Genomic DNA, 22,773 nt, shown 5'->3' on the forward strand with positions numbered 1-22,773 from the left:
TATTCGGCTCACATTTCACATGTATGTATGTATGCATGTATGTATGTATGTATGTATGTATGTATGTATGTATGTATGTACTAGAGTCGGCTGTGTGAGAACTCGTTTCTGGGGATTTTTCTAGGGACTGTCGGTAAAGTTTTCGTCGCTATAATGAAATATAAATTGTATGACAAATTATACATTGCCACAAATCAGGTACTATTTGATCATGTTTTTTCAATTGTCCATAAAATTGAGTAAATTATGTTATAACATAATGGTAGTGGTAATATAAGTTAAACTAAACGTTTAAGTCAAAGAGGTGCTTATAACAAAATCAATAAAATTATTGTGAACTATGTAGAAAGTATTTTTAGATAAATGATAAAGTGACTCTAGGTGATTTAAGATAGATTTTAAGAAGCATGAAATGCATAAAAGGATAATTAAACAGAACACGTATGTTTTAATAACAAAGTTCTATTCACTTTATTTAGATTTTTGTAATTCAATAACTATGCTTTAGACAAGATTTATTCTTTAATTTTTGTGCAGTTTAATTCTGATTTAGTTGATTACTTTTGGAAAGAAAACTTTGTTCACGAAAGAAAGTTATGTTCATATTTTAATATAGATTTAATTCATTAACATACAGGATAAAAACTCCTGAGAATTTACCAAAGCTAAAAAATTATAAAGCTAATGAGGATGAATCAAGTGACTTTCAATTACCAAGCTTACCACAAAAGAAAAAAGCTTGGAAAGATGTGGATGACAGTGAATCAACTTGGGATCAAACTAGTGCAATAACATCTACATCTTATTCATTAGAAATTGAAAATATTGCAACAAGAAAAGTTTTACAACAATGGGAAGCTGTTGAAAATACACTTTACGAAGATGGAAACCAAGTTACCCAACCAGCTGTTTTGGAAGAATGTATACAATGGAGAACACAAATACCTCATTTAAGAGTAGTTGGAAAAAATCCGTTTTTAGCAACTAAAACTAAATATGAAGATTTCAATATAAATTATAATAGAATACGAAGCAGTTCTGATTTTTGGAATGAAGAAGCACTTTCGGAACATAGTCTTCAATTAAAGGTAAAGAATATATTATTATTTTTAATGTTTGTTATTTGCTAAAATATAGCAGTAATCAGTGTTATCAATTTTTCAACCTATAGATATTGTTTACATTATTATAGGAAAGAAAAAGTTCATCCAAGTATAAATTACAAAAAACTCCCCAAGATGAGATATTTAATATACTTTATGAATATGTAATATCTGAATTATTTCCCAATAAAGAAAATGAAATTGATTTGTTACGTGATGATTTCAATGATGTTTTGCAAATACACATGACACCGGTTCACAGCAATAAAAGTTTTGCAAAAGGTATAAATTGGTTTGAAGAAACAATTTCTCTTGAAAATCGGTTTTCAAACAGCAAATGTAAAGCAATAGAAGATCATACTACATTGTTACGGAAAGAAACATCTCGATTAAACATTCAAGAAATTCAAAAGTATGTGTGCAATCTACTATAGAAAATAAAAGAATTTTATAATATTAGAAATATTTATAATTTGTGTTTGTTTATAGAAAATATAATAATTCTACGCATAATGATAAAATAAAAAGCGAGGTGGATATTATAGAAGATAAACTTTCTAGGCCACACACTAGTAGAAATAAACTTGGAACTGTCTTTAATGAAAAGATTGTAGTTAGTCCTGTACCTTACGTTTTATCAACTAGGGAAAGTTTCTCTACTGTAAAAACCACACCAATTAAGTTTATGGCACAGTCTGTAAATGAGTCCACTTTCCAAGGCATGTTAAATATTTTTTAAATCTTACATGTGACATAAAATATATAAAATATTTTTAGCATTAATATTATTTTATATTAGGTTCAAATAGAAATATTACTTTTAAAAATTTAGGAAAAATTTCAACTTTGACAAGAACTTCAAATTATCAGTCCACTTGGCATACTCCTGTTTCTTCTGCTATGTGGCCAAAAAATATGAAGCTTGCTCCATTGGATACTTCAAAACTTCCTCACAGCAAAAACAGGTAAATTCTTCAAACCAAGTACTATTTTTTGTGGCTACTAACTGTCTCTATAATTTTAGATCTCTAACATCATCATCAGTAACATCTTTACGCAACAGAAAACCTTTAAGTCCTATTTCTCGGCCTACTCTTCCTATTTCTGCACAAACTACTCAGAACAATCACGAAGGTTTAGAAATTCAAGGAAAACATGTAACTCTTGGACAATCTCTTAAATTAAGTATACCTGGTACTTCCTGGGATTGTAATGCTGGAAGTAGTAAAAGTAAAAAGAAAAGAAATTATTTAAAAATAAAATCATAACAATTTACAGCTAATTTATTAATTAAGAAAATGAATTTTATAAGTTTTATAAAATGTATTTATTTTTGTGATATGAATTATTTTATTACAACACACAAGAGAGAAAAATATGGGACCAGGATATAAGAGAATGATTTAAATTACATAAAAAAAGAATTCATGATGGTTTTTATGATGTATGTACGAGTGATGTGTTACAGGTATTTTACTATTTATTTCTTATTGAATAATTTTTAAGTATAATGGTTCATAAATTCAAATATCAATAATTCAGCATGCACATACGCATATAAGATGAAGAAACAATTAACATAATGAAAATTGAAAATTCTATATGCTAACAGAAATAAAAAAGTTCTTTAGCATTTTGGTGTAGAGAATTTTCAGTGTTGTTTGAAATACTCTTTGTATGTATATATAAACAGACGCATATATTGTTATGGTTATCGATAAGAAACTTCAATGTGTTGCAGTATTAAAGTGTACGTTAAATATACGATATTTTATGCTATATAGAGAATATACTCTCTTAAAAGTGATAGAAGTTAATGTTCCAAAAGTAAAAATGTGTAATTTAAATGCTCATGTTTAATAGATGAATATGTATACTATTGTGACTGTCTACCTCACTGAATGTCTGTACGTTGTTTAATTAACGCACATGCTTATATGCGCAAGTGAATATATTTTTGTAATGCACACATTTGTAATGAATGTGCTTGTTATAAATATACAAGTGATATGTGTATAAATATTTTCGAAAATGCTTATGAATTTATTTCTCTGAGATAGCTGCTGGAAATTAAGGGATTTCCTTCTTTACTGTGGGTTTCACCTACCGATCTTTCTCATATCATTTTTCAGGGTTTTTGTAACAATGTTGGTAAATATATTCTATTTTCTAAAAGATCTTCAGATTACATGATAATTATTAACAAATTATTTACTATAGAAGACTGCGACGTTCACGTCCTTTACATTAGAATTGGACTGTTTTGGATTGTTTCCTTCATACATACATAGTATATAGTCACAAGAAGGTGTCAAAATAATTTGAAAAACACAATCAGTAGTCAGTTCTAATAAGAAATATTGAAAGTATATTTATTTATTACAAATAATTTTGTATATAACAGTATAGCTGTATCAAATTATGAATTTGTGCAGTTTCATCATATGATTTAAATAGTAAAATATTAATACAAGCAATTGATATTAAATATAATACGTAATATTGTACAAGGTAATTTGAAATTGTTTCATACGTACAGAAGTTAACGATAAAGCAAATAACATTACTGTAAAACGTAATAGTTTCCAACGATTTCGTTCAATAGAATAAAATTCTATTTAAATTTTTTATTGTCTTATCCCAAATATGACAAAAATACGGTGAAACAATGAAGATAAACTATGGATAATTTATGTATTAGTCACAATTTACATAGATTTTTACTTATACAAAAGCATAAACCATAATTTTATTTCTATACAGTTGCACAACATATATAAATACAGTTTTAAGTTCTTCAACTAAATAGCAAAATAATTTTAATGTTATTTGATCAACTTTAATAAAACAATTTAAAGATATACATTCGATAGCAAATAAATATCTTTTTTAAGTAATAAGGTCCTTTCATAATAAAAGCAGTAGTCTAAATGTTTCCTATTCAAAACAAGTGCTTTACACAATTCATACAGTGTAATTAACTCTCGAATAATGAAGTTCAGTCGATTGTAACCCAATCTTATGAAATATGTATTCGGTATTAAATTGTTTAACGAATGTTCATGTATTGAAAAAATAATATTTAAAACAATATTTGGAATAGTTAAATCGTATGTTAGGCCAGTAGACCTGGCTCTGCAGTTCGTGTCACTGTATCAGTGACTCACCCCCAAGGGTTAATTTGAAGAATGCAAATCTGTATAGTCAAGATTTGCATGGTAACAAATGTAATGTCGGAAGATCTATTAATATTTATAATCGTTTTTATAAAAAATCTAAAATAATTTTTTTACATACTGTTTTCCATTTCTATCAGTATTCAACAACTATTTCATTATGCTTAATGCATCAATATGGCATGTTTTATGTGGTACTAAATATGTGAACTTTAACTACAGTCATAATTTTGTTATGGCAATAGCAACTTTTTGTTTAGATACGTATGTTGACTTCATTTAAATTTTTATGATGTATAATTACCTTCTTCAAAATTCTGTTCCTTTACACATATTGTACTGCAGCAAAGAACACTTCATTTCCTAAATGTATATAGGTAATAAAACGGAACAGTATAAATTAAATATGTACAGAGGGTATCCCAAAAATGAGCAGCAAGTCGAAGTATGCAAAATTTCTCCCAGGAAACAAGAAATTCTTTACCATTTTGCAGCTTGAGATTTTATTCCTGATATATAAATGAGTGAAATTTGCAAAACACGTTGTAATGTGACAATAAATGCATTTATACCCAGGAACTTAAGGGCTCTAAAGGTATTAGAATTAATACTGTCATTTACAATACATTCTTTTGGTTGTTTTTCAGGGTATTCCATTAATATGAAGAATGTTGTAAATGCGATAAGTTCAATTAAATTTATAAAACTAAAATGAATGCTTGATTTAACACATTTGAAGCTACTTGGGCAGATGTACCCACACCAGGGGGACTGTGGAATTCAAAGAAGTTGTAAAATCGCTCGGTAGCATATATTTTGGAAATGAAGCCACAAATTGCAAAATGATAAAGGATATCCCGACTTCTTTTGACCTATGTTCTTATATTAAGCAAAGTTGACATGTTTTGACATGCTGGTTATTTTTGACATGCTGTTTACACTTTTTAGAAAAGAGCAATACAGTTTAAACTGTGGTTTTTCTATTTTGTTGAGTATTTTGATGTTTCCAATTCATTAGTTCATCTAATACTTCAACTAATAAAGGATTCCCACCTAAACGTTGAACTTCGTCCCTAGCTTTTTTATCTAGTTCTTCAAGTACATTTCGCGTATAAGCGAAAGACCCAAACTTTTCTAGTAAATTTACACAATATCGTTTTACCTCAATGTCCTTAGTTCGTTGTCTGAGAATGTCTATTAGTAATAATTAAGGAATAATAATTGCCAACACGTAGAGTCGCGACTAAACATACTAAAATAATATAACTTGTAAATAAATATTTCTATTTTTTTAACAAAGGATACTCATTATCTGTCTGTCTTCCGAGTGACTTTGTACAGCATGGATAATAGGAAAACTGAATTTTCCTTCTGACAAATCTTCACAGTAACTTTTATTTTCAGCATACTATGGAAATTATATATCTTATGAATATATATACTTTAACAATAATAATATAAAAACCTATTTCTAGGAACTTACTTCTTGAAGGTATAAATTACAGTAATCATCTCTAATCTGAAAGTAAAGTCCTAAAATTCCTGCTAAAGGAGTGTAGTCTTCTTTACAATCAGAAAATAGTTGCATTAATCGCACAGCTAAATTGAAAAGTCCACCTGTTTCTGTAAATTTGTTTGCATTATATGCATATTTCTAATAATACCAAAAACCTCTTAATAAATGAAAATACATACTTCAGCCTATCAAAATATACAAAACTACACAGTCATTATACTAAACTTACTTCTAATTGTCATTTGTTTATATGCAGTTTCAGATGGACAAATATAATTATCCCTCCAATAAATTTCCATACCTTGTCCTCTATGGAGTTCCAATAATTGTTCTACATATACTTGAGTACCCTGTCATTAGTTAAAATATTATTAAGGCTATGACAAGATAAAATTTTTATAAGAGATTATCTACCTCTGGATGATTTAAAGCAAGTACTCTTTCCAAAGCAATAAATATTACATAGTTTGCAGCATTTATTGTACTCGCTGTCCCATAAATATTATGAGCTACAGGGATACCTCTTCTTAAAACTGAATTATCTTGAATATCATCAATTCTGTAAAAATGTTATTAATTAATCAACTTCAATAACATATCAATGATAAAGATTATTGAATGTAAGTAAAATATCTCTAAACTAACAGTAAACTAGAGGTATGAAGTAGTTGTACTATATCCCCGACTGCTCGTAGTTTATCCTGTGGTATTTTTAACCAATAATTGAAGGCATGTGCTAACTTTGCTCTGATCTGTTTTCCAGGAACTTGGAGGATGTAAGTAAACGGTTCCAACAATATCTATAAAATGAGATGTATATCTTTTATTAGACAAAGAAATAATGTTTATAATAATGTTGTTTGTTGTCACTTTGACAGTTTTCTTAACCTCAAACTATCATAATCCGATGCAAACTAACCTTATCTTCTTCCTTATCACCGGTCCGAGAATAAGGTATATGTTTACTCTGATCCATAACGTATTTTAGTACGAGTAAAATTGGCGATGCACGGTCGAGATGTTTCGTTAAACTGGGCTGAGAAATCAAATGCAAGCAAATTATATATACCCATTAATCGAGCCACTTACGCGAACATGACAGCCGACTTTGTCGGTGTGTCATGTCGTCTGCTATGCAATTATGTATGTAGGTACAGAGTCTACCATTTATCTCGCAACCCATGCGCGTGCAAATTGATGAAAATGACAACAGCGCAAAAATTCTAGAGATGTAAAAATCCGTACAGTTAAGTTGGTAATTGATTCGAGATACGAGTACACCGAGTTTCATTGAACTTGTCGCGGCGTGTGAAACTAACACATATTCACGCCGGAGAGCCGATTGGCGAGGGGCACGCCAAGGAGGGATTGCAGCCAATTGACTGCCGTCGTGAATATGTGTTAGAGTCACACGCCGCGACAAGTTCGATGAAACCCAATGTACTTATATCCTGAATCGAATCTCGGACCACAGTTCAGTTGATTACCAACTTAACTGTACGGTTTTTACATCTCTCGAATTTTAGCGCTATTGCCATTTTCATCATTTTGCGCGCGCATGGGTTGCGAGATAAATGGTAATGTATGTACGTACACTGAGTTCCATCGAAGTTGTCGCAGTGAAGTTGGCTACACATTCACTAGCCCATTCACACCGCGTCGTCGGTACCTCGTCCATCGGCTCACCGTCGCGACGTGAATGTGTTAGTGCGCCAACTTCACTGCGACAACTTCGATGGAACTCAGTGTATGTACATACACAGTCGATAAGAAGAGATAATATTTCAGATAATTTTCGAAAGATGCGTTGATTTGAAGTTTAAAAAATTATTTAAAAACTATACCTGTATTTATCAAAGTATAAAAGTTTAAGGTGTAATTTTTTTATAATTTGTCCATTCCGTTTCCAGAAAATATCTGCTTTTATTTAGGAACTTAAAAGAAATCCAGTCACTATAAGAAGAAATAACACGTTATACTATAAATAAAATGTAGTTTATTCTCACAATAATAACATATACAATAATTTATACAAAAGCTAACTTAATATGTATAAACTTAATATAAAAAAAGTGTGTATACACCTAGTTCTTGTTGCTACATAAAAATTTTATTTTGTTTGAACAGTGAACTTTAGATAACTTGTTTGTATAAAAAGCAAATGTTTATTATCTGAACTTTGACTAGTCCACGACATTCATTTTTATTACACTACTAAAATTGTAAGTATGTATGTACAATTTTAATGTAAATAATTACCATCGATTGAATAACTTATAAAATACACTAATGACATAATATGTTTTCTATATTTACATATTGAAGGATGTTTGAATAAAAATCTGTGTAATCAAACCTAAGCATTTATGATATAAATGATACAAATGCTTTGTATGTACAGTGTAACTTTGACTGCAGTATAAATCATATTATGAGAAAGAAAATAATACATATAGTCAGTCAGATTTGATAAAAATATACAAAATTGAATGTTCTAATTGCTAAAAAATTTTATACATTAGTTGAAAATCATTCACAAAATTTTATGTTATTTTAGATACACCATTTACAATTTCTCTCCACTGAGATTAAGTACGTTGTAATATGAGTGGTCTGGGAACCTGTCTAATTCAATGTAATCAGTTTCATCAAGTAATAGGCCTTCAGTTAGACCGACGAGTTCTCCAAACGATGGCCTACAAGCTGGATCTTTGTTCCAACAATAATACATAATATTATACAATTCTCTCTTGCAGTGCTCTGGTTTATCTAGCCTGTATCCTTCTTTGATTCTCCTCATTACCTAAACAAAGAATTTTATATAGCACTCTTTTATTTCCTTTTTACTAAATAAATAAACTATAAATAGATTCTAAGGAATCGTACTTCTGCTGCTGCTAAACCAGGGTAAGGTGTAGATCCTAATGTTACAATTTCCCAGATCAATACACCAAAGCTCCATATATCCGACTTCACGGAAAAGATGTTGTCATACAAGCTTTCTGGGGCCATCCATCTAATGGGTAGCCTTCCTTCGGACTTTCTTTCATATATTTGATTCACAGCAATGTCTCGTGCGAATCCAAAGTCTGCGACTTTACACGCACGATTCTCATCGATCAATATATTTCTCGCGGCTAAATCCCTATGTATAATTCCTTTCGAAGCCAAGTGCTCCATGCCTTTGGCAATCTATACATATAAACATTCCTTAAATACATTCACGTTCACTCAGTTATGAAGTTAAAATCTCTGAACCAGTTAAGGTTTAAAAACTATTTCAAATAATCAGAAGAAGAAAAATAATCAAGATATAAAATATACCTGGTAAACAAATCCAGTCAGATCTCTGGATGTTAAACCAGGTCCACCGTGGTTTCTTTCTTCTCTGGATGCCCTCAAGAAACTTTGCAGTTTTCCACCACTTACATACTCTAATATCACGAACATTGGCTCGCGTTCTGTACAACAACCTAGTAATCTGACTACATTAGGATGAGGATCTAAATTTTTCATTACTTTCAACTCTTGGGCAAGATCTAAACGTTCTCTTTCCGTTGCGTTTTCTTTTAAAGTCTTTACAGCTACAATAGTCGCGCCAGCATTCCCGTCTATGTCCAACGCCTCGCATTTCCAAACTTGACCAAAACAACCTTCTCCAAGGATGTTAAAAACCTGCAAATAAATTTTAAGGTAGATTTCAACTTGGAAATAAAATATCATACCAATTGAAGCTTTACTAGTGTTTAGTTATTACTGACCTTTAGTCGATGTCGTGGAAATTCCCATTGATCTTCCTGCTTATTTTGTATAGTCTGATTCTCTTTTTCCCAGGGTTCATATCGATTATTGTGCGCTTTTGGTCCTCTCCATCTTTTTAGAACAAGAGATGGATCGTCCGATATATTCGAGACACTAACAGAAGCTTGTTCTTTCTATATAAAAAAGGAAAGCCGTTATCTAAATAAGTCTCTAAAGTATTTAATTTTTCACAAATAATGGATTTAATAATTCTATATGAACTACGTTACTTTAAACAACTCCGTCTCGTACACTACAAGAAATAATCTGTCTTGTCGTGTTTCGTTTTGTTCATACTAATGACCGACCGCAAGCTATCAATTTTCCAAGTAACTTAAACCGATAGTACAGCGTGGTACTGCACTGACGTGATACAATCGGGTGAACCATGGGCTTCTTGTTAAAAATAAGTATAGAGAAAGAAGCTACTATTGAGCTTTAGTTTTAAGAGAATCCTGGGGGAGCCTTGAGAAGAGACTTGAGAAATTTAATATTTGTCTGAAATTTGTAGTTGCAATAATTTATCAACATGCAAAAGTTCATTAAGATCTAAGGACATTTGAAGTGGTTGAAATTTCTTCTATTTCCTTTATGTAGGCCTGTCCGACTATAATATTCTCCGATGTGCGTTTAAAGAGCGTACCGTATCTTCTTTAGATTTCCTGCTGCCGCAGAATTTATTTCTTAAAGACCAGGCACCCATCCCGAGGCCCACTACAAGAACGCAGACCGCTGTAACAGGTACCAAGGTCATCGCTATATCTTGAGAAGGCGGTGCCTCCGCAGGTGCAATTTTTGAGCTAAGGGGCGGCCCCTCGACCTCATTCTCCTCTGTAGCTTCTTCGAAGCCACTAATAGTGCTGCCATTCGGATCACTATCGTTCTGTTTTCTTTCTTCCGGTTGTAATTTTGTCGTTTTAGGTACATTAGACAGTGGCGCTATTGGTGGTGATATCACCGGTGTGTGAGGTAATGGTGGCCTAGGGTAGTTTTGTAGATTAGGTAGACCCAACAATGGCGGTCGTATTCTTCCACCGGAACCGTGTTGACCCAAAAATGGATTTCTAGCAAGAAAAAAATTAAAAGACTAAAATAGTATAGTATACCGATTAAGGGTGATATTATTAACAATATAAAACATTTTTTTTTTGGTAAAGATTCAATTTAGATACCTATCCATAAAGATAATTAAACAGTGGTTTAATTGAAGTTAATTTAGCAGCTACTCGACCAATTTTATCCTCGAATAACCTACCTGGTGTGTCCTCCATTGGGACTTGAAGTATTCTTGATGGTGATGTAGACCTCGGTCTTTGTTGTGAGTTGACCATCGGAGACGGTCACGTAGAGGAACAGGTTCTGCCCTCCCTGGAAAGAAAAAAAATTTTTTCATTTTTCGCTCAACCGTCATTTAATCGCTCAACATCGACCATACGCAGCTTGTCTTACGTCCTTATAGCTTTAAAAAAGAATAAATAATTGTATATGTTTGCATTTTGCTTTTGTTTAACAATAAAAACTTGTTTATCTCCTGTCTATATCACCAATTATACTTACACAAAATTTAGTGTGATTGTATTATAGTATTCTAATATGTAGCTATAGTTCCTATTTACAATTATACCATAGTAGGTACTCAACCCTCAAACAACGAAGCTTGGGTCAGTCGTGACCGAAACTTACAAAACATATGCAAGGATATTAAGTCAAAGTTAAATACATAATTTTGAAACGAAACAGTTTCACATATTGGAAGAATGATTTTTAAAGAAACAGTATAAAATTTATAAAATGAGAATAATATGAAATACAAAATTACCTTAAAATTGTGGCTTTCCTTGTGGTGAACCGTTCAAGGGTTAAATACCTATACTTAACACTTTCAACGCGGATGTCACACTATTCCAATACTTATAATCAGTGCCGTAACAAGGGTATGAAGCGCCTGTGGCAAGTGTCTAACTTGCGCCTCCCCGTAATCCAATAATGACAAAAAAAATTAAAAATTTTAATATAACAAGATACATTTTACTAAATATACAGTTGCGCCCGTAGCAGGCGCCTTCTTCGCCACGCCCTCGTTGCGGCACTGCTTATAATTGACATTACCAACACAACTAAAATAAATCCAAAACGACCCTTACTCTGTCTTTGAGCGTTTCATTAACGTAGATAATGCCGGTACGATTGTCGATAAAGAAGGGAAGCGGTGGTTGCGGACTGTCGTTTCCACTGTAGTCATGTCTAAGAGATTCAAGACCGTAGGTCAGTTGACCTTGTTCGTTGTCTTCGGCACGAGCTCTAGTTACAATACTTCCAACGGGTTCTGAATCTTGAAGTACCAAATTTCGATCTATCCACATGACGGGAGGTGTGTTGTCACTGAATTGACTTCCTGTGATGCAGAATACAAAATGTATGGTGTTTAGTCATTAATGAATTTTAATCATATTTTTGTATATAATATCACTTATTTATACATATTACTCAAAGTGATCGAGTAATATCTATACTTGATGTCACAAGAGTCCATAACTGCGAAAAGACCAGTTTTCGTTCTTTTCTGCGCATCGTCGCTCTGATTGGCGATATTCCTAGACGAAGTGGACAGCGATTGGCAGAGAGCTCGCGGCGTTCCCCTACTATCTTCCAACCTGCGCGTCTTAATTATGGACTCTCGTGACATCAAGTTTGACTTTGACTTTTTTTAAGCTTATGTCTATATTTTAAACAAATTCGTATATATTATTATTATTCTTCATTTACAATTTTCAACAATTCTAATTCCGCCATTTAGGATATCATGCAAAATGAAGTTTATATATTTCTTTGTATTTTGAACGCCATTAGTTCAACCAAATGAATGGCTTTAATGGCATAAACTCTAATTAACTTCGGATTTACGGAATAATAATTAAGAGAGAGCCGCTAGCTTGGGAGATCGACCTTGATATGCACTCCTTCCTGAATTTCGAGTTCATATCGTCAAGTAGAGTGTAACCTTTAATATTTTAAGTAGAAACCGTGCAGCTTCAAGATTTTCGACATTTTTTATAACAATGATAATCTCTTGAAATAATTTTATCTACTGAATCTTCTAAAACTTTGATCAAAAACAGAATTATCAACATTTTTTTTTTTAATATATTTTATAATGAGTGAGAGCAAGGTAGCCTCGGCCAGCAAACCTAGCTCTCATGATACTACACCAAATGATGATTGAAGAAAATTTTCAAAAAAACCGCGGTTAGATGAAAAAAGAAACAAAATAAAATAGAAAAACTAAATGAAGTTACAAACAAAAGTAAGCTGGATGGAGGGTGCGTGAGCGACACACCCAGCTAGCGTAGCAGTCATCAGCAATGACTGCACGAAGAAAACTAAAAGCGCTGAAAGAGAAAAAAATTAAACCAAACAACCAGAAATAAGCCCCTAACATGAAGAAAGGAACTCGATTATAAAAGGAATATTATCAGTTTGAGAAGAACCAGAAAGCCCTACCAGAGGATTAGCCTGGTAGTAACATTGTAATTGGAAAAGAGTATTATACTAATTGTAAGAGAATTTTCGCATAGTAGTAGAATATGTTGACGTCATGTATAGTCAGGACTATCTTCTCTGCATCGGAAATCGAACCTTGGTTTTGAATGGGATATTATCCTCAAGATATGTTCCAGTAAGCCAGACCAAGGGGTTTTCATGATCGTCAACTTGATAATTAGAAATTAGCTTTTTAATGAAGTCGGAGATTAAGGGAACTGAGGCGATTTCGTGAAGTGTTGAGATGGGAAAATCCCGAGGTCTTTAACACTTGGACGGCGGACCATGGAGAGAGCACCATGAAGAGATTTTAATTTAATTCTGTATTTCATATTATTTTCATTTCCCGAATTATAGATATATGAAAACTTTTCGTTTAAAAATTATACATTTAACTTTAGGTTAATATCCTTGTATATTTGTTTCGTACGTTTGGTTTACAATTAATCTAGGCTCCGCTATTCAAGGATTAAAAAGACTGTAATTTAAATATTGAAATCGTCTACTATGACGGTCAATGTGTAAAAATTTCATCGAATAAAATCGTTAATAAATATTGTAATTTAAAAAAAAAGTCCAACAGCACGCGGAGTTCCCAAGCGGTCACCCATCCAAGTACTACCCGCGCCCATCTAAGTTTAACTGCGGTGATCAGACGAGAACCGGTGTATCCTAAGTAGTGTGGCCGTTGGCTGATCGAATCGCCACATCTATTCGGACAATTTTTAAAAACAATAATACACGCAGAAAGTAAAATATATTTAAAAATTTCTGCTCTTAAAATATTCGAAATTGAATAAAAGAAGTTAATATATTGTTTAATTAAAGAAAAAAGGAAAGCCAACAGCACGCGGAGTTCCCAAGCGGTCACCCATCCAAGTACTACCCGCGCCCATCTTAGTTTAACTGCGGTGATCAGACGAGAACCGGTGTATCCTAAGTAGTGTGGCCGTTGGCTGATCAAATCGCTACATCTACCTCGGACAATTTTTAAAAAAATTTTACGGATATGCTTGAGTTTATATAAAACTTCTAGATCGAACTATCAAAAATATGTAAGCAATACTCGAATATACAATGCAGCTGAGATAAACAGAACCAATAACTTTATTAAAAAGCTCATCAGAAACTATTTTATAGCAGCAATCAAAAAGACCCCTATACTGTGCCCGCACTAAACCACGTGAAATTGGTCCTCTGCGAAAATGGCTGAGTTTAAAATATGTGGTACATCTTAGGTCACTGAACAAATGTTTCTCAGGCAAAATGTCGAGGACCAATTTCAGGTGGTTTAGCGCGGGGTCCTTTCAAACAACAGGATGATCTATCCGATCCCATACCCAGACAACAGCTACGTATTAAAGCCACTTATTTTAGGTTACATACCACCAAAAGCCTTCATTTATCTAGACAAACAGGGTTACATACAAGACGAAAAGGGAGTTCCGTTATTCTACCACATTCCATGCCATATAACAACAACCACCAACAAACCAAAGCTACCAAGCTCTACGATACTCATGGGCGTCCGCAAGAGGGGGCAATCGGGGCACTTGCCCCCCTTGGATAGAGAGAGAATCGGATATCGAATACAGCATTTATTGTCTCCTTCGTTCGGAACTCATCGTCAGTCTCTTTCTCGCTCGAACTATCTTGTATCTCGAATTGTTCTTGACTCTCCTTTTCTTTCACCCGGCTACAGCATACATTCGTTAATCTAGAAGTGATATTTTATATCACGCCCCCCCTAAAAAAAATCCTACGGATGCCCATGACGTTACTCCTAGGGGAAACCAAGGTATCTCCAGAACAAAACAAAGCAATGAGGGAAGTAACCCCCACACTTATTTTATCCAAACCACCCTCTATTAATATTCTGTATCAAGATCCTAAAGAAAAGATACAATTATTAAGCCATAAAATAACAGCCAAACAAACTTTCATATAAAGAGATTAAAGCAAAGCAAAGCATATTTTGCAACTTAACACTGTGGAAGATTTTCAAAAGGCTAAAGTGTAGGAGAGGGAAGAAAATGGCGTTTCGTCTGTCAGACTCGTCAGTGAGGCTGACAATAGCCCTAGGCACCTATCATACCGCTATTCGGAACTTTATGTATATTCGAACGGCATGCCAGGCGAGCGCTTGCGAGAACACTGCCTATCATCTCGCCGCCACCTCCCGGTCCCAGGCCCGAACTCAAGGCGTCCGGAGAGACGAAACCCTCTCCCCCTTCACTAAACGCCTACAAAAGATATACATATTATCTGAAGCAAAAACTAGTTTCTACTCATGTACTCCCAAAGGGTTAAGAAACCATATTTTATTTAAAGAATTCTTCAATTAAAATATTTAAAATTGAGTAGATAACAATTTTTGAGTGGCAAGCAATATTTCGATGCTTCCACTTGTGAAATAGTAACATCCACAGCTTCACTTCGCTGATCAAACAAAAGGTACAGTAAAAGCTGCATAAGTGCAAGAAAAGATTGGCTGGATAAGTGCAAAGTGACTGTCCCCTTCACGTGGAGAGATCCCTCTTGGCGAACCGAGACACCCGACGAGGAAGACGTGTAGTATGATCCGAACTGCAATATCGGTGTGACTAATACTAATTCAAAACTTTTTTATTTTTGACTTTTTTTTAATGAAACGTTTACTAACGCATTTTTTAGATTTTTCTGATTATAAAATGAGATCAAACACAATATAGTTTGAATTATATTTATACAAAGTACAAAAACATGAAAATATTTCTAGCAAAGTACTAAGCTGGTCGATGGCTTCATAAACATATTGTTGCGATTCAGTTCAGAAAGTTTCTGAGCCGCGAGACTATTGACTGCAAATTAGATGCTTTATGATGTTAGGAAAAGTCCGTGATTTCTTTTAAGTCGAACAAACAACATAGAATCGACACCTCGGCTGAATATATGCAATGTTTAGGTCCCAATCTCTCTTGTATTTATCCAGCTTTTTCTATAGTTTATCCTAAATACTATAGCCGTTGACTGCCACATATAATTTTACCTTCAAAGAATTAGAAACTTTGATTACCTACTGTTATTATGAACTTAAATTAATTTTTAATTTTGCCACAAAAGTCATCAGTAATCAAAAATTTCATATAATAGAATAATTGAAGTAAAAAAGAATTAAAGAAAATTTCAAATGTTCACCCTACATCTTACACCTTATATTATATTTGTCCAAATTTAATTGCACAAGTTAGTTTGTGCAAATTATATGAGCGTTTAAATTCAACTTTATAGTATATTGTGTTTCTTCCGGTCAAAGAACAGAGAAAATTTCCGGTGGACGTACAGGTTGCAAAGGTTGAGAGGATGGCATGTGGTCAACCAGCAACGTGCCCCGAACCAGAAGGAGAAAGTGGGACGATGAAAGTGCGACCAAACGACTGGATCAACACTACCTACGCTTCTGATCATTAGCTTTCGACTCATGGTTTTTCCATTATCATCGGAAATGCACAATCCAAATAGATTGAATGGTCATTCACTAAAGCATAATACCGCGTACCAATCAGACCTTTAGCTACTGTCGTGGATTTCTGTTACCAATTATTTTACTAATTTACATATATCTTGATAGAAGAAGACCTTTGAGTTACAGTATTAAAATAATAAAATAAAGTAACATTATTTGATAAGAATCTCAGATAGGGATTTTATATGAAATTTGTAAAAGACAAAACTGCAAGTATTTCTTTTTCAAATTCCAAAAAGCATATCTCTATATTTTAAACTGTTTCTGCAAAAGTTATTCAGATTCCATCAGTATACTTTTTTAAATTAGACAATTACTTAAAGAAAACAGCATTAAACAGAAAATTGTTTTTTTGAAGAAATTATATTTGTAAAATGCAGAAGAAAAAAGTCTACATCAAAGTTCTGAATAAAGAATGTACTAGTTGACCTTAACATTTAACGCTAACAAAATAAACTCTCGAATATTTGTCATTATCTCCGATACTAGCAAAAGTTAGTTTATTTTACAACTTTTATTAATGTTTCTTTAATTTTATAACTGTGGCCTGAAATCACCTCTGTAAAAAGAATCTTAAATATTTATATAATATATAAATTGAAATAATAAAACAAAATTTTATTCATAAAAATAGAAAGTTATTTCTTTAAATGACGCAAACGGTCGTTTCATGACAAAATATGGTAAATGTTCGGAAGTGTCACTCCTGTCAGAATCGAGCTGATTTTTTTGTGTGTGGTTTCTTACAGTTAAAAAACATCGTATTTAATATTATTATGGCAGCGCATCTACAAAAATAATGTCAATAAATATTTTTTTAAAGATATTTATTCGTCGATCTTTCGAATATTTTTTCAAGATTTCTAAAAGAAATATTCTGTTCTTTCAAAATACAATAGACATACAAACTATTTTGACAATTCTTCATTATAAAATTGCTGAATAGCATCGAAGATGGCATGTACATACGCGTTTACTGTGCGCAGTGAAAGATATTAAAAATGGGTATCGGTATTAGTTAGTGTGGTATTTAGGGGGGGTCTGGAGGGCTCAGCCCCCCAGACAGCAAAACGAATTAAATATGTTACTGTTCAACTCGTGGGGGATAAAAAAATGTACAGCCTCTTTTTAGCAGGAGTGACACTTCCGAATATTTACCCAAAATATAATGACATATTGAAGTATAATCTTTCGAAACGATTGATTTCATCGAATCCCTCAAGATCGTGACGTCAATGCATTCGCTTCCGGAAGCGGATACTACAGGGCTTACGAGGATTCAAAAGAGGCCGCGCACGCTTTTTTTACCATTTGCTCGTTTTACCACTACAGAGAACCGAACTGGAGAACTTTCACTTCGATGAGGTCATCGTCGGGCCTTAAATATCCGTTAGCATGACGCTTCACTTTCATGCACAGCAATACACACGAAAAATCGAATTCGAACGATGGGATAGAGATGCTGCTATCAATAAATACTGATAACATCGTTAAACTATCATTAAGACGAACAAAATGTGCAATTTTATTATGCAAATCTGTGTATTCTTACTTGTTATTTATTTTCATTTCTTAAGCTATTGATAATTTATTTACTATATTAATTTATTAATAATATAGTAAATATTAAGGTTATAGATATAGTTAATAATATTAATATTAATTTATTGTAAGACATAACCTAATGTCATTAGCCCTTTCATAACCGATGAGACTTGAGGGCTCCAGATTTAATTTACGTTAATACTAGTATTAATAGTATTATAACACTAAGCTATTATAACAATAATACTATTATACTGATACTATTCATATTAATATGATTAATATTAAATAAATAGGAATTTTAACTAACTAACTAACTAACTAAATAACTTCATTGCTCTCTTAGCATGCCGCTAATATAACACTTTCGTTTTCTACCTATCATTCAAATAAATACGTATAAATTCGTTTAAAAGATATTATTTTATAAACACTCTGCCAATATTGTAAATTCGATGGGGACACGCAGCAAGTAGCTCGATTACCGGTAAAGACTGAGTACAAGTTCTTGTCTGGTGTCTGGTGACCTGATTATGTCGCTCCTTCTTTTAAAAGTTAATTCGTCTGGCGGTCATTCGATCCTCTTGCTCCTTTATTTTATCATACGACACATTAAGCAACTTTTTTGTTTGAATTCCTTGAAACATAAAGAATTGTTCGTGACCATGAGAGTTTTTCTTTACGAAAGAGGAGAGTGAGTAGGGGTCACTGATTCCGTGAAAGCTGTTTACAGCAGGCTTGCACAATAGATGTCGTTAGGGGCATGTGGTTGCCCGTGAGCAAAGGTGGGCAATAATCGTGGGTAGTGTCACAAGTTGTTTAGAGGAATGCATTATGCAATTCTTCCATGACGTGATCAATGGATGCCTTAACGCATGGATGAAGCCTTAAAGCATCAAACCGTAAGGAATTAATCGTCCATATGATGTCTTAATATGTTCTAAGAACCAAGCCGGTTGTTGTGTGCCACAACTTTTAAGTATTAATAATAGAGCACGCGATACCGCGTGGGCGGACATTCAGCGTTGACGGTATTGGGTGAGCGGCACTGAACATATGTTAAATAAAATATCACGTCTGAAAGGCCACAATCCAACGAGGTCATAAAATCAGTCAGGCGTTAAAGCAAATGAAATTCGATCGCCGAAAGAGCGATTTAGTAGATGTACAGGGAGACCAGGAATTTGAAACTTCGGCCAGGGCCGCACAATGAGATGTACACGAAGGGTCAATGCGCTTTGTGCAATACGCTGATGGCCTTAGCTACGTACAATATACAGGTATTACTAAGATCAGCGAAGTTAAGCTACGTTAAGCACGATTATCCCATGGATGGGTGACTTTTATGCTGTTGGCATATAAAATAGAATAAGAACCAGAAAACCACTATACAACAAATATAAATATGTACTGTCCACTGATCACAAGAAGTCCTATGACAATAATGCATTCTAATTGGTCGAGCCCCACCATCTGCTCACACGTACTTTCGGTCGTGATTTATGATTGATCGAAGCGGTCACATCTACTAATCAGGCTCGTGTAAAACTAAGGGGTCAGTTTTGTGTGCATAGTACTCCTCTTGCCTCTGTGCCGTCCAGCGAGACTTCTTGTGATCGGTGAACAGTACTTTGAAGAAACTACCATGATGAAAGCCCTATCAAGAATGGAAAAGTTGTAAAATAAATATAATAAAAAAACTTTCATTTTTATAAAATATTAATTTCATATCAATCTATTAGAATTCCTAAAAAATGAATTGGATTTTAAGGTTAAGGTCGAAATAAAATTATATATGTTTAATAAAGAAAATTAAAAGCTTACCTAAACCTGGAGAAGCCTTTTTTATCCATTCAAGAACAAAAATTAATTTGTTTGTAAACATGGATCAATTAAAACGTTTTCTTTTTTTATTTTCAATTGTAAATTCTAAAATGTATTCTAGTTTCACATTTACCCAAGACGCACGTCGAAGGAAATCTCGTCGACGCTTTCTCCGGACATATTAGAAAGTACAGGTTAAATACCACAAGCTTCTAGTAAGATAATTTCCAAAACTTTGGTTTTCCATAGTGGCTTTTTGATGTAATCAAAAATGTCATCTTTATAGAAAATTAAAGTTTAATTAACGAAATATTATATTTGTTATATTTCATTTTTCTATGGTAATTTATTTTATTCTGAGTCAAATTATTGTTAATACTTATTATTATTAAAAAAAAAAAATAGTTCTAAAAAATAATCTGTAACAAAGTACCAATGAAATTTAAAATGCTGCTTCATTATGTTAAATTATTTATACTCTTGCTAAATATACGTATTTTTGTAATTTAACTGATTTTTAATAAAAAAATCTTTTTTTTATATAATATATAATAAAATAGATAAAGATATCTGGTTTTTATAAACCCAATTATTACCCACTATTATTATATAAATATAGTAATAATATTGTAAAGTAACATATATATTAAGTAGGTAGTGATAACACTTTATATTTCTATACAGTGTTAACATTGCTGTATAGTTTATGGTAATATTATTACTACACATCAGTGATAATATCCTAGCGGAATAAACGAATATATTCACCATAATTGGACATGGAAACAAAAGATATTGAATTGATGAAGGTGTGAAATAAAGGTGAAATATCTTACCAACTCCGTTCCACAGGCAAAATGCCGTAATAGTGATGGCCAATCTGACGAACATTGCGTTACATTGGTCTACGGTACATTAAATATGAATGCGACCGCATTCGATCCACCGATACCGTGGTTCGATATGCTTAAATTAAGCCACGCTAATCCGGAACACCTTAAGAGATGGATCGTGTCTATGCAAACACACATCTGTCATTCATGCCACCCGTTCATTCGTGTCCAATGCATCCGCTATTTTTTCCCGTTTTTTTTGCGATGATCCTTTTACGTTCTTCATATCCGGCTTCAGTCGTTCACTCGACACAACGGGAAACAATTGCAAATGAACATATCTCTTGGAATTCTACACAACAAATATGAAAAATATGTTTTCAGTCTAATGTTATCAAATCAATTTTCACCAATATATCAGAAATTTCTTTGTATCCACATAACCACATACTTTGCAATTAATTTAGTGCACTCGATTTGGGAACAACACGAAGTTTAGTTTGAAATTTGAACTACGTGTCTACCGTTTGAAACAACTGTTGACTTTCTCTCAAGTCAAATTAATCGGCACAATTTTTTTAGAATAATCACATTTTATAACAAACTAATAATTATAAATACATTTAATGTAACTGATTTTGACTTATTCTATTGAATTTAAAAGAAAAAATCGTATCAATTTTCTCTATCTCGATCGTTGCTATATTTAACTTTGAAGATGTTTTTAAGCCTGTCACAATTTCACTTCTTTTTCGGTCTTCTGTCAATCCTTTCATAATTTTTCACCACTTTAAATAATTTATTGTTATATTGTTAATCACCAGCGTGCAGTAGAATAATATTTACGCGTATTTACTTTGTGCACTATTGAATGAAAGTTGCATTTAAGGACACCCGACGATGCTCGCTTGCGTGTCGCAACGCGATCTGTCTGTCCGCAAGTCTCGCGGCAGCCATACCGATTAAACTAAAAGAACGTGTATCATTGGCGTAGCACTTCGATCGTACAGCATTTTTTCTATTTTAACCACTTAAGATCCCTATTTAAAAGCATGTTAACGTAATATTATGTACCTGGACGTTTAGTGGTTAATTCATTGCGCTAAATAGTTTAATAAAATATCAATATTTAAATATTATTCACTTGTCTTTCTCATAGCTGCTTTTCTATTTATATGTATATGTATGTATGCACATACATACATGGGAATGTTTCTTACACAATATAAATCGATTATTTTCTAATTCCTTCAAAGTTAATGGGATTAAGATGATGCTGGCACCTACATGAAGCTAGCCGGAAAAAATAATAAAATATGATTATTTTTCATTTTTCTTAGTGTATTTCGTTTGTAAATCATTTGTGATTGATTGTGAGTCTATTTTTAATGTTTGTGACAAATAAGCCTTTTGTAATTAGCAATTTTATTTCAGTCATGATGTAAGCCGGAATTTTTTAGTAATTTTTTATAATCAACAGATTTTGTGATAACTGATAACTGTAATTGATTGGAAATCGTTTGTAATTTACAAATATATCATTTTCATTGTTTGTGAGTGAATAATTTCTTAATTATCTACAAGTTTGTTTTATAATAAATAATTGTAGTGCGCATGCGCAAAATATACTCGGGACTCTTGCCAACAGAGAGCGTAACGGCGCGTTTCGCATAGCGGAAATCGTTTAAATTTTCTATATTTCATATTCTATGGGCAAAAGTTCTTTTAATTTTTTGGAACAAATGTCATTGTGCTGAGGATCTTTTATAATAAAATAAGTTACCAAGCAAAAAGTATTTGAACGAATTATGTAATAACAAAAATAACACAAGATAAATATTAGATAAGTATTTATTAATTAAACGATATTGTATGTTTTATAAAAATCTGATACTTTGTGTAAAATTGTACAGAAGTACACAGAAATCAA

The 22,773-nt window shown here is 32.7% G+C and overlaps 3 protein-coding genes and 2 non-coding genes across 9 annotated transcripts; 1 reads left to right on the plus strand and 4 right to left on the minus strand.

Moving 5' to 3' along the window:
- Window positions 1-58: 58 nt before the first annotated feature.
- On the plus strand, window positions 59-3,409 carry LOC117610293 (uncharacterized). Of its 3 annotated transcripts, none has more exons than XM_034337526.2 (6): window positions 59-198; window positions 638-1,088; window positions 1,193-1,515; window positions 1,593-1,822; window positions 1,903-2,068; window positions 2,128-3,409. In XM_034337526.2, exons 1-6 carry the CDS (start codon window positions 170-172, stop codon window positions 2,369-2,371), a joined length of 1,443 nt encoding a protein of 480 aa, XP_034193417.2. In that variant the 5' UTR covers window positions 59-169; the 3' UTR covers window positions 2,372-3,409. The 3 variants fall into 3 exon arrangements, with proteins under 3 accessions (XP_034193417.2, XP_034193416.2, XP_034193418.2); XM_034337525.2 differs by having other exon boundaries at window positions 78-441; window positions 2,128-3,407; XM_034337527.2 differs by having other exon boundaries at window positions 79-441; window positions 1,936-2,068; window positions 2,128-3,405.
- A 315-nt stretch (window positions 3,410-3,724) lies between these two features.
- Window positions 3,725-6,960, minus strand: qm (geranylgeranyl pyrophosphate synthase quemao). 2 transcript variants are annotated; one of them, XM_034337539.2, is made up of 7 exons: window positions 6,715-6,960; window positions 6,441-6,595; window positions 6,210-6,354; window positions 6,097-6,145; window positions 5,763-5,902; window positions 5,585-5,687; window positions 3,725-5,473 (listed from the first exon to the last, which is right to left on the minus strand). In XM_034337539.2, exons 1-7 carry the CDS (start codon window positions 6,769-6,771, stop codon window positions 5,244-5,246), a joined length of 879 nt encoding a protein of 292 aa, XP_034193430.1. In that variant the 5' UTR covers window positions 6,772-6,960; the 3' UTR covers window positions 3,725-5,243. The 2 variants fall into 2 exon arrangements, with proteins under 2 accessions (XP_034193430.1, XP_034193431.1); XM_034337540.2 differs by having other exon boundaries at window positions 3,727-5,473; window positions 6,025-6,145; window positions 6,715-6,959.
- Window positions 6,961-7,854: 894 nt separating this feature from the next.
- Window positions 7,855-21,941, minus strand: Cad96Ca (tyrosine kinase receptor Cad96Ca). Of its 2 annotated transcripts, XM_034337253.2 has the most exons (10): window positions 21,295-21,941; window positions 20,847-21,195; window positions 20,011-20,288; window positions 11,741-11,991; window positions 10,852-10,964; window positions 10,240-10,660; window positions 9,557-9,730; window positions 9,120-9,470; window positions 8,682-8,987; window positions 7,855-8,598 (listed from the first exon to the last, which is right to left on the minus strand). In XM_034337253.2, the coding sequence occupies exons 3-10, from the start codon at window positions 20,069-20,071 to the stop codon at window positions 8,362-8,364; spliced, it is 1,914 nt and encodes a 637-aa protein (XP_034193144.1). In that variant the 5' UTR covers window positions 20,072-20,288; window positions 20,847-21,195; window positions 21,295-21,941; the 3' UTR covers window positions 7,855-8,361. The 2 variants fall into 2 exon arrangements, with proteins under 2 accessions (XP_034193144.1, XP_034193145.1); XM_034337254.2 differs by lacking the exons at window positions 20,011-20,288; window positions 21,295-21,941 and having other exon boundaries at window positions 20,847-20,916.
- Window positions 13,711-13,829, minus strand: LOC117610324 (5S ribosomal RNA). The gene has a single exon (XR_004582856.1). It is a non-coding gene; the product is annotated as a 5S ribosomal RNA (ribosomal RNA).
- On the minus strand, window positions 13,975-14,093 carry LOC117610322 (5S ribosomal RNA). Its single transcript, XR_004582855.1, has one exon. It is a non-coding gene; the product is annotated as a 5S ribosomal RNA (ribosomal RNA).
- Window positions 21,942-22,773: the final 832 nt, after the last annotated feature.

The sequence above is a fragment of the Osmia lignaria genome, chromosome 13 (genome assembly GCF_051020975.1).
Source record: "Osmia lignaria lignaria isolate PbOS001 chromosome 13, iyOsmLign1, whole genome shotgun sequence".
NCBI classification, from domain to species: domain Eukaryota; kingdom Metazoa; phylum Arthropoda; class Insecta; order Hymenoptera; family Megachilidae; genus Osmia; species Osmia lignaria.